This window comes from Archocentrus centrarchus, unplaced genomic scaffold (genome assembly GCF_007364275.1).
Source record: "Archocentrus centrarchus isolate MPI-CPG fArcCen1 unplaced genomic scaffold, fArcCen1 scaffold_40_ctg1, whole genome shotgun sequence".
NCBI classification, from domain to species: Eukaryota; Metazoa; Chordata; class Actinopteri; order Cichliformes; family Cichlidae; genus Archocentrus; species Archocentrus centrarchus.
Window position 1 is genome coordinate 1,977,682 of NW_022060266.1, and position 12,759 is coordinate 1,990,440.

At 42.7% G+C, this 12,759-nt stretch overlaps 1 protein-coding gene across 1 annotated transcript in view; it reads right to left on the reverse strand.

Annotated features, from left to right (window-relative positions):
• ascc3 (activating signal cointegrator 1 complex subunit 3) overlaps positions 1–12,759 on the reverse strand; it is a 218,877-nt gene that overhangs the window by 93,723 nt on the left and 112,395 nt on the right. Inside the window, exon 11 of the mRNA XM_030724721.1 lies at positions 11,512–11,676. Within this exon, the coding sequence (XP_030580581.1) occupies positions 11,512–11,676 (165 nt within the window). The remainder of the gene's footprint in view (positions 1–11,511; positions 11,677–12,759) is intronic.

Genomic DNA, 12,759 nt, shown 5'->3' on the forward strand with positions numbered 1-12,759 from the left:
AGGTCACAGAGCAGTGGGTTGCCTGAGAAAGCCAACACGTCAGGGAAACTGGAGCCGGTCCCTGCCAGGGGACAGACAGTGACCGGGTCCCTACAGTCCCAACCTGCCATACGCCATACCAATGAGCCTGACAAGCAAAACTTGGCAACCGTCAGTATCAAAGACCAAAACAGTGTAACAGAGAATACAGGACAGGGAGTGCTAAAGAAATCAAGTGTCACCTCCCATGTCCTGTCCAGCAGCAAAAGTGAACGTCTGGCAAAGCTTATTGGGAGCAAAGCCCTGGTTCGCTGTAACCTGAATGGCCTAGCTGTCGCTGCTTTGCTAGATACAGGAGCTCAAGTAAGCATGATAGACAGAGACTGGAAGAACAAATACTTACCTGACAATACAGTTAAATCACTAAGGGAGATTATCCATGATGATGAAGAACTACAGGTTTTTGCAGTTAATGGTGATGTCATCCCCTTTGATGGCTGGGTTCCACTTACTGTGAATTTGATGGGTAATGAAAACCCAGATTTGTCAATCACTGTGCCTTTTCTTGTTAGTAGTCTGCCCCTTGAGAGACCACTGCTAGGCTTTAATGTGCTGGAGGAGATGATGCAGGAACAGCCTGAAAAGTTAATTCCCATGCTTACCACTTTGCTCTGTAATGCCCTGTCAATATCTACAGAGAATGCAGAGCTCCTTGTAAATGTCATCCAGGCTGGCAAACCCCCTGTGCAAAGTGGTCCTCTACGGACTGGCAGACAAGACACTGTCATTCCAGCAGGACAGGTAACCTGGGTTAAGTGCCAAGTCCCACCCAACATGGATTGTTCTGATTCAGTCTTCCTGTTTGAACCAGACATCAACAATGTGCAGCTGACAGAGTTGGATGTTGGAGAAGGCCTGTTAGAGGTGCAAAATCCAAGGAAGCCATATGTTGCTGTACCTGTTGGGAACAACACAAAACACGCAATCAAATTACCGAGAAAGACTGCTCTGGGCAGTATACACAGTGTTGAAAAAGTCATCTTACCAGAGCAATCTGACATGTCTGAGCCCACAGTGACAGTCAACAGTGTCACTCCAGCTCCTGCTAGCCCCAGTTCACCCTCATGGCAACCTAATATTGACCTCAGTCATCTTGATGAGGAGAAACGAGCTGTGGTTAACAAAATGCTTTGTGAAGAGGCTGGAGCTTTTGCACGTGACAGCAATGATATTGGGTGCATACCAAGCTTACAAATGTCAATCACCCTCCGTGATGAGATCCCTGTCCAGAGGACTTATTCGTCAGTCCCTAAACCACTTTTCAAAGAGGTAAAAGAATACATACAAGAACTTCTGATGAGAGGCTGGATAGTCAAATCCAAATCCCCGTATGCTGCTCCGGTGGTCTGTGTGAGAAAGAAAGATGGCAGCCTGAGGTTATGCATTGATTATCGTCTCCTGAATAAAAAGACCGTTCCTGACCGTCACCCACTGCCCAGAATACAGGACCTGACAGACACCCTTGGTGGCAATGCCTGGTTTAGCATCCTGGACCAAGGCAAAGCCTACCATCAGGGCTTTATCTCTGAGAGTTCACGGCAGTTCACCGCCTTCATCACTCCATGGGGCCTCTATGAATGGATCCGGATCCCATTTGGACTCTCGAACGCCCCTGCAGCCTTCCAGCGGAGCATGGAGGAGATGCTAGGTCCCCTCAGAGATGAATGCTGCATTCCATATCTCGATGATGTGCTTTGCTATGCAAAAACGTTTGATGGGCATGTTGAGGCACTCCGAAAGGTTCTCCAGGCTCTCCAGCATCATGGAGTGAAACTAAGGCCCGAGAAATGTGAGCTTTTTAAGCAAGAAGTCAGATATGTGGGCCGCCTTGTGTCATCTGAAGGGGTCAAAATTGACCCACGTGATCTGGAAGCTGTACGAACTCTAACAAACAAAAGGCCACAAACAGTTGGAGATGTAAGGAAACTGACTGGGTTCCTGGGCTATTACCGCTCATACATTCAAGATTTCTCCCGAATCGCCAAACCCATCTATGAGCTGCTTCAAAGTAAGTCAGGGAAAGCCCAGACCAGAGTACAAAACAAAACCACTAAACATCCACAGTTGCCCTCCCGAGAGCTTGTTAACTGGACCACTGAACATCAGCAAGCTCTTGAACAACTGGTTACTCTCCTGACAAGCCCACCTGTTTTGGCCTATCCAGACTTTAACCTCCCTTTCACCCTCCATACTGATGCATCAGACCAGGGTTTAGGAGCTGTCCTATATCAACGCCAGAATGGAAAACTGAGAGTCATTGGATATGGCTCAAGGACCCTCACTCCATCCGAACGCAATTACCACCTGCACAGTGGGAAACTAGAGTTTCTTGCTTTGAAATGGGCTGTGTGTGAGAAATTTCATGATTACTTGTACTACTCTTCACACTTCACCATCTATACTGACAACAACCCATTGACTTACATCATGAGTACAGCAAAGTTAAATGCGGTCGGCCATAGGTGGGTGGGTGAACTCTCTGATTTCCGGTTTGACATCAAGTACAGGCCTGGAAAGTCAAACGCGGATGCAGACACTCTGTCTCGCCTTCCTTTGGACATGGAGAAATATGAAATGACTTGCACAGAGAAGCTCTCTGATGAAGTTGTTTGTGCAACATGGCATGGTAGTCAGGCAGCTGAGCGCAAAGATGTGGCCTGGGTTGCAGCACTTAATACCTCCTCCCCAGATCTACACCAAAAGCCTTACCCTAACCTGCCAACCATAAGCCATGATAATCTGGTGAAAGCACAGAGAGAAGATCAAGCTATAAGTCAGATAATAGAGCTGAAAGCATCAACTACCAAAGTGACAGATGAGACACGCAAAACTCTAAGTGGAGCTGCTCGGAGGATGCTGCAAGAATGGAGCAGGTTATACCTGGAAAATGACCTCCTGTACCGACAAACAAATGGGCGGAAACAGTTGGTCCTCCCTACCAAATACAGAACATTAGCCCTTAAGTATCTGCACAATGAGATGGGCCATGTCGGCACAGAAAGAGTGACCCACCTTGCTAGAGAAAGGTTCTACTGGCCGTTTATGGCAAAAGAAATTGAGGACTATGTCACTCGGAGATGTCCATGTGTCAAAGCCAAGAAGCCTGTCACTCATGATCGTGCTCCTATGGGTAGCATCACATCAAGCTTCCCTTTGGAACTTGTGTGTATTGATTACTTGCATTTGGAAGCAAGTTGTGGAGGCTACGAATACATTCTGGTGGTGCTTGATCATTTCACTCGATTTGCTCAGGCCTATCCCACAAAGAACAAGAGTGGAAAAACAGCTGCTGAGCGGATTTTCAGTGACTTCATACCCCGATTTGGATATCCGGCCAAATTGCATCACGACCAAGGCCGTGAATTTGAAAACAAACTGTTCGAAACGCTGCAGAAACTGGCTGGAGTAGGTCACTCAAGGACAACGCCATACCATCCGCAGGGCAATCCAGCTGAGCGATTGAACCGCACCATACTCCAGATGTTGAGAACACTGACAGAAAGTGAGAAACTGCGGTGGAAGGACCACCTCCCACACATTATCCACGCATACAATTGTACTCGACATGAATCCACTGGCTACTCGCCCTTTTTCCTCCTCTATGGCCGTCATCCACATCTCCCAATTGACTTGCTGTTTGGGTTGACTCGAGATAAGGAGTCATACTCGCCAAGGGGTTATGCGGAAAAATGGGCTGAGAGAATGGCAGAAGCCTATCGGATTGCAAGTGAGAACAGCAAAAAGTCCAGTGACAGAGGGAAAGTAATCTATGACAGGAAAACAAAAGGAGTCATGTTGCAACCTGGAGACCGGGTTCTGGTAAGGAATCTCAGTGAACGTGGAGGGCCAGGCAAGTTAAGATCATATTGGGAGAAGACTATCTATATCGTCAAAAGTCAGCTTGCTGAGAGTCCAGTGTACATTGTCCGTCCTGAGAGCGGTGACCACAAGAAAACCAGAACACTACACCGCAATCTCCTATTGCTAGTAAATGACTTGCCTGTGGAAGTTGTTTCACCCCATGCCAGACATGTCCCTGACAAGAGACCAAAACACAAAGAAAGACAGACAGACGCACAAGAAATGGATGAGAACGACAACTCAGACTCAGATGATGACTGTGTCTCTCATTACTGGCTCAGAGTACCTGCGGAAAGAACTGAAGAAAGATCTCTCATCAACCATGAGGAACTTACCTTTTCTCTGAGAGATCCTTGTCAAAACCCTGTAAGAGACTCGGTTGCTCCCGAACCTGTGATCAGCAGTGGTCATACGGTGCCCGAGCACAACCTGTCTCCTACAGAAAGTGGAGCTGAACAAAACATGGATGAAGACCAGCGTGCTCTTATTGAACCTGAGACAGACAATGGAGTTCAAGAGCATCGACAGTCTGGTACAGAAGGCCGATCCCAGACCCCACCTGTTGAGCATGATCAGCCAGAGATTAGAAGGTCTGCTCGTGAAACAAAACCAACACAATTTCTCACATACAACACATTGGGTGAACCATCAGTCCGATCACAGACTAGCGCAAATACAGTTTCTGCGCACACAGCACCATACTCACCTGTCATAGTTGCATCTCACACACCTCCACCACTGCCTCTTTTGCCATACATTCCAACCATTTGGACACCATGCACACACCCCATTTTGTACACCCAAACACCATACATGCCACATACACCAACTCCATACATGCCACCCACCCTGGTGTGCGTTTGAAGAGAGATCTGTTCGTAATAAACAATAATAGGTGCAACCTTTAATTTGAAAAGTTGGTAAATGATTTGGTAAATGTCAGGAGACATTTTTATTTTTGTCAGGGAGCGTGTGAAGCCCACAAGTGTGTGTTCACATGTGGATGTAATTAGAAATAAGCATTTGAATAAGGTGTATAATGCTGTGTTTCAGATATATTTTGTTTGTATTTATATGGGTCAATTTTTGGTTCACACACTGTGTTAAATATTGAGTGTGTATGCAGTTACTCTGCTCCCACCAGTAGGAGGCACTGTGAGATGGTGGTGTGCCTGCCGCTCGTGCATTCCCCTCATAGCTGAGGAGGAATCAGAGACGACAAACCGCTTCTCCTGTGTCATCTTATTGTTTTCCATTATTCCAGGTATGTTGTGTTTGAAACTGTAAGGAAAATGGGTGTAACTGCTAGTTAATGTTTGTAGACAAAGTCGAATTCAGAACGATGGTGTTAATGAGCGGTAAGACGCGTTATCCTTTGTTTATGAGATCGATCGTCACCGAGAGTGAAAGTGACAGCAGTGCGGCCATTTTGCTAGCAGGCAGCTAACTACTGAAAGCCTGTGTGAGCTGATGCACTTTCATTCTCATTGTTTCATGTATTAAGTGGCAAGTTTCTCTATGTATTTGATGTTTATATCTTTGTGCTAGTTAAAAGGTAGATTAAAACTGAGAAGAGTAAAATGTATAAATTAATCAATATGTTTAAAAGTTTGTGTTTATTTACTTACTACTGTTTAATATGGAGTCCATTAATACCTCATGGTATTTTTCTAAAGGTACATTTAAAATACAGTACTAACCAGTGTTAATCTGTGATATGAGAAAGAGACATAAAGGAGATATTGTAACAGAGTTAATGTCTGATGAATATGTGTGATTTATGGACACTGAAACATGTCTAAGGAGACATTATACATATGTGTGTACAGCAAGATGATGCTGATTTAAAATGGACAGTGTTAACAGTTAATGATATGTGATGTGTTAATAAATATAGCTGAGGAGGAATCAGAGACGACAAACCGCTTCTCCTGTGTCATCTTATTGTTTTCCATTATTCCAGCTATCGGTAAAGCTGCTCACGGGCGCTGTGAACCGGTACCCGTTACACAGACACATGAAAAACTAGAAGCACTCAGAGAGGGCAAACCTCCGCCAAGGCCATAGGGTCACTGACGCTGTAATACGTGTATCTAAATACTGTGAAATAATCTTTCATCTTTCCCAGACAACAATAACCCCCTATCCCGCAATAGTGAAGAATCCTTAAAAAAATTCCTGTATCCAGATCGTGATCCGGATCACCACCAAAATTTAATCACTTTTTTCCTCTTGTCATTTCCAACAACTCCAGAAAATTTAATCGATATCCGTTCATAACTTTTGGAGTAATCCTGCTGACAAACAAACAAACAAACCAACACGACCGAAAACATAACCTCCTTAGCGGAGGTAATAATTAGAGGGAACATTGGTGGCCAGTCTTGTTGATGATCTGGCTGAGGGGGTTCAGGCCTATGCAGAGCAGCAGTGGGGACAGAGCGGCTCCTTGGTAAATCCCACACTTGATGATCTTAGTAATTGACCATGGCGAGGTCCAGGTTTCCAGCTTAGCCATGATCTGATCTTTTAAGTCAACTTGGGTAGCATTGGGGGGGCGGAGTTCTAGCCTGGGGACCCTTACTGCATGCATGACCTAGGAACTGAACCCAACCTATTGTTCAAATGACTGTAATAATGCTGTAATAAGTATTACGTATAATAAGTATTTACTCACCCATCCAAATCACTGAACTCATGTGTTCCAATCACTCCCATGGCCAAAGATGTATAAAATCAAGCAGCTAGGCATGCAGACTGCTTCTACAAGCATCTGTGAAAGAACGGGTCGCACTCAGGAGCTCAGTGAATTCCAGCGTGGTACTGTGGTAGGATGATACCTGTGCAACGAGTACTGTCGTGAAATTTCCTTGCAACTAAATATTTAACAGTTAGTGGTATTATAACAAAGTGGAAGTGATTGGGAACGACAGGAACTCAGCCATGAAGTGGTAGGCCTCGCAAAACATGAGTGGGGTCAGTGAGGCGCATAGTAAACAGAAGTTACCAACTTCCTGCACAGTCAGTTGCACCAGACCTCGAAACTTCATGTGGCCTACAGATTAGCTCGTGAACTGTACGTAGAGAACTTCACAGAATGGGTTTCCATGGCCAAACAGCTGCATTCAGGCCTTACATCACAGAGTGCAGATGTGTATGGTTTGAAGCACACCGCCACTGGATTCCAGAGCAGTGGAGACGTGTTCTCTGGAGTTATGAATCACACTTCTCCGTCTGGAAATCTGATGGACAAGTCTGGGTTTGGCAGTTGCCAGCGAAACACTTGGCACAGTGCAGTCAAAGTTTGGTGGAGGGGGAATTATGATGTGGGTTTTTTTTTTTTTTTCCAGGAGTTGGGCTCGGCCCCTTAGATCCAGGGAACTCAATGCTTCAGCATACCAAGACATTTTGGACAATTCCATGCTCCCAACTCTGTGGGAACAGTTTGGGGATTAGAGCTAGCACGCACAGCGACCTGACTACAACCCGACAGAACACCTTTTCAGTGAATTAGAGTGGAGAGTGAAGAACAAGGCAGGCCTTCTCACCAACATCAGTGTCTGACCTCACAGATGTGCTTCTGGAAGAATGGTCAAAAATTCCCATAAACACTCCTAAACCTGTGGAAAGCCTTCCCAGAAGAGCTGAAGCTGTTATAGCTGCAAAGGGTGGGCCCACATCATATGAAACCTTATGGATTAAGAATGGGATGTCACTCAAGTTTGTGTGCGTGATGGGAGATGAGTGAAAACTTTTGACAATATGGTGCATATACACACCAAATTTAAAGGCTTTCACAAACTGGATGCAGACTGAGTCTTATCATTCAGGGATAAGGACAGATTTATCTATGTATTTTGCATTTATGGCAGATTTTTCTGGATCAAAATGTAATTCACACAACATGATGCAGGGTTGAGTCAGTGACAGTCTATGCATTCTAAAAATAGCCATTTGCATCTCTTTATGTCTCCTCCATTTATTAACTTCCCCCCACAGACTGATGTGACAGCAGTGCATCACACTGGGTTATTGGAAACTAGAGTTCCTTTGCCTTCTACATTTACATAATCACTCTATGTGAACTTTCCAGGTTGCTTCCTGCACACGTCAGTCATCATTACAGGAAATCAGCTGCACAGACAGTGCACTGATGACTGTTTATTCCAGCAACAAGATGCCAGTAAGACTGGATGTATTTAGCCTATGAAACGTGATTGAGACCTGTTTTTAAAAAAGTGTGCCGCCATTCTCAGTGGACAGCTTTTTGTGCCAAAGACCAAATATGTGTGTGTAAGGTTTGTTTTTCACAGGCTGTATATGTAATGCAGAATGTAAATTATCCAATGAGAAATAGATATCTAAGGTATATTCAGGACTTCTAACTTCAAAATAAAAGGCATAAAAATGGTTAAAAAATGATCAAGAAATTATATAACAGAAATAAGAAACTCCTCAGTGAAAATCTAAAACTTAAAAATTGTATAATCTTCTTTCAGTCCCAGTTGCAGCTTTGGAGAACTGAAATCCAGAACTCATCTGTTAATAATTCCTCTGGATAATAACACAACAGCCCCCTCTGAACCAGATTTGAATTCTCCTCACCAAGAACAGAGAAATCATCACTGAATGTCACATTTCTATGGTTTTTATCATTCTTTTTTCCTAGACCATATTTTTGTCCCATGGGTGATTAGGCTGTCAGTGAAAGAGTAAAATTGTAATTTCTTTTTAAATTTCCACCCATAAAAATTCACTGTGTGTTGTGAGACTTCTTTAGTTATTTGGGAAATTGTTTAAAAAGATTATTATTCAGGTAACATTGTTTATGTGTAGAAAATGTTCCCAAACTGCTGTTCTTATATTAAAAGCACAATTTCTTTAATATGTCTTTTGTAAAGATAAGATAAAAAATAATTAGTCACAGTAATTATAAAAAATAAATAGTCACAATTTCGAATGACTTTGATATCCTCTTTGTCAAAGCTATAATTAAATGTACGTGAGGCTGCAAAATTGTAGTTCAGATACATAATGAACCTCTGTAAGAACAGGGAAGAATACAGTTTCAGTTCAGTTTTATTTATATAGCCTTTCTTCAGTCGCCTCACGGCGCTTTGTATTGTAAGGTATAAACCCTACAATAATTTTCTCTGTATTATTGTAGGGTCTTTACCCACAATACAAAGCGCCGTGAGGCGACTGTTTGTTGTGATGTGGCGCTATATAAATAAAACTGAATTGAATTATAACAGAGAAAACCAACAGTCAAAACGACCCCCTATGAGCAGCACTTGGTGACAGTGGGAAGGAAAAACTCCCTTTAACAGGAAGAAACCTCCATCAGAACCAGGCTCAGGGAGGGGGGGTCATCTGCTGAGAGGGGGGAGAGACAGGACAAAACACACACTGTGGAAGAGAGCCAGAGATTAACAATAACTAATACAGAGTGGGGTATAAACAGAGTGAAAAGAGGTGAAACACTCAGTGCATCATGGGAGTCCCCCAGCAGCCTTGGCCTATAGCAGCATAACTAAGGGAGGGTTCATGGATGGTTCAGAGACGGTGTCTGTCTCCTGAATCCAAACTGGGAGCTGGTTCCACAGAAGAGGGGCCTGAAAAGTTTGGACACACTGACCCATTCATGAATGGGTCAGTGTGTCCAAACTTTTGACCGGTACTGTATTTTAGTACCAATAGTAAAAGTACAGTGTAAAATGGTAAAAGTACTCATTATGTGTTAAAATGACATCTTATTTGATTTGATTTATTAGACTGTCTAAAATGATGTATCAATAATACATCAGTAATACATCAGAACTTTACTGTTCAAGTAAAGAAGAACTGCTATACTGTATACTGCTTGGTACCTGAGGCGAGTGGGGTCGGCCCTACAGCATCGCAGAATAAAGCTGAGGGATGTCAGTGTGATTCAAAGGAAAATTTTCACCTTTGGGGTTTTTTTCTCCAAATTTAGATTTTTTTTTTTTCCAAATATTTGATCATTTAACCACCGAGGGCCAAATCAGACATTTAAATAAAACTACATGTGACGCTTGGAATAAGCACTTCTGCAGAGTCACCTAAAAATAGCAGCAGTACTAAAAGCATTGCAGAAGTGGATCAGAAGATTGATGGCACCTGTTATGCTACAGACTCAACACACATTTAAACATATTTGAACAGAACAATGCTATAACTGTTAAAATGACTGCTCACTCACCCTGCCTCCTTAAACTCAGTGCCCCAGAGCCACAAACTGCATCTCTAACTCCAAATGGACTCTAGTGCCCCTTTGTTTCTCAGTTTAAGAAAGATACAGTGAAATATATGGATACATTTGAGTAAATATGGACAGTCAGTGGTGCATGACATTCCCTGCTGCACTGTGAAAATGTTGAGAAGTACTGTACAGTGCTGTCTGTGGGCCTCTGTCTGTGTTGTGTTTGAAATATTGTTTGCCTCTCTAGAAGTGAATAACATGCAGTTTGGCAGAAACAGTTTAGAGACGAGTCTTCCTCTGAGACCACCGCTACACCGCCTTCGTTGGACAGGACTTTGACTGACTGCTGTCTTGTTTCTTTAATTCGCAAATTGTGTTATTTCATGAAGTTAATTTTCTAACTCATAGCCATTATCTCCTGATGGTGTACTAGCGTTCGGTCTGCCTGATCATGCTTTGGACACAGCAGATGCTGTTATCACAGTTTTAGAGCTCCATGCACTGCCACCATAGAGATCTTCAGTCTAGCCTGATTTGAAGTTTTTTCTTTACAATCTGACAATGTCACTTAGTTCTGAGGCCGGGTGAATAATGGCTGCAAGATGATTTATGTGAACAAGCTTCTGAGGAGTCAATCAATTCCACCTGAGTGTTATCTGAAAGCTGATTCAATGGAAGAACTCAACTCTGAAAACTTTTTGTGTAAAGCATTTAACATAACCAATGCCTAAACACACTCTTTGAGCTCCTGTGGTGTTAAATAGTTTTCTTAAATCCTCAAAATTTGATTATTTCCAGGTTTCCATGAGACAGATGTTTCCATTTTATCTCTGTTTGTGGATGCTACTGTATATACACTAGATCTCTGTCTTATGAATCTGAAAAGACATGACACCACAGCTGATTGGTGAACAAGGTTGAAGTGTGTATTTGGTATGCATATCCTAGAAATAGAGATACGCATACCAATATATAAATACTTTTGAATTAACACTTTGGTCAAAAAGGTTTTCATTTTCGTCGATTTTCTACATACTGCATTAAGTGTCCCATTTACTCCATAACAACAAAAGCTAAAATATTCTCAAGTCAATCTGAAATCTAAGACAATTAGACACAGCACTCTCTAAATGATGTACAATTTTAAGATTTCTGGCTATTTCAATCTTTAAAGAAAAATCTGTGCTAATACTCACATCTTTAAAAAAAATGTGTAAATGCTAAACAGTTAAGAAGCTGATATGTATTACCTAATGTGGCAATTAGACACAACTCAAATTTCAAAAGAAAACAGAGGAGCTGAGGGGAGAACATAATACACACAACAACAGTAATACATATAATAATATTTAAGCTCGGTGTAGGAGGGATAAGAAGGGAGAACTAACCTGTCTGATGGTCCTGGCCACGAGACTCTCAAGTACTGGTCCTCGATCTTCATGTAAAAGATGAACTTCATCCAAGATCAAGAGACGCACAATCTGGGAAAGCGCTACATCTCCCACACTCTTCCTGGTCACAACATCCCACTTCTCTGGAGTCGTCACCAACATCTGAAAACAAACGCCAAAACAATTTTCTATATCAATTATCATTTCTTTCCTTTAATTCTCTCTTTAAGAACTTCAGTACTGTATGTGTGTATTTTTCTCAGTAAAACTAAGGGAACTGCAAATAAACTTTAGGAAACATCAGTAAAATGAGGTGCACAATGTAGACTAATTCATGTAAGTGCAACAAAATGATGGTAACACTAATTGCCACTTTAGATGATATACTAATAGTGTCCAGATATACCTAAACACCTACACAAATAATGACAGTGTGAAGAGCATTAGCTCATATTTGACTACTTTCAAGTACAATTAAGTACTGTATTCACACATATCTTTTAGTAAGTTAAGATCAATAGTTTCAGTAACTCACTACTTCCTGTGACTTAAAGCTCTTGTTCCCTTAACCCTACAGCGAAGTGAATTAAGGCCGGGGCACCTGCTGCATTCAAGCCCAGTCCCAGGCTACAGCTTAATGACTGAGTTTGTAATCAGACCTACAACCGCATGTCTTGGACACCTGGTCGAAAAGACGAGCTGGGCTATCAACTGAGCACCAGCTTACGGTGAGTTGGGTCAGGTGGTGGGGTAGGATTCTGCACAGGTCTGGCATACTCAGACGTATGCTGAGTCTGCTGGGACTTTCTCTTAGAGGCCCCTGTCCATGTGCGGTCTGGAAGGATTTGGAGAGAAGATGGGACATTGAGCCTGAATGGCCTTTGTTCCATACCTCCATGGCCAAGGCAGCTGTATGGAGCGGTAGCTACATATAGCACTTTGAGTACTCAGAGTAGAAAAGCACTATATAAGAACTAGTCCATTTACCATTTACCATGTTTATTGGTGCGTATCGTGGTGGCAACCCCTGAACTTCATGGTAGACACTAGAGGTGAAGAGCGATGTGAAGTTTAAGAAACAGTCTTACTGAGTGTTGTTAGCTTGGAGGACTGTGGAGAAAGGTGACAGGTACTGGTGGGCTTAGCACAATTTTTGTAATTTTACCTGTGCACACCACAGTGGATTTTAAATCAGACAATCAACATCAAGGCATTTTTATACATATACAGTATCTAACTGCCAGG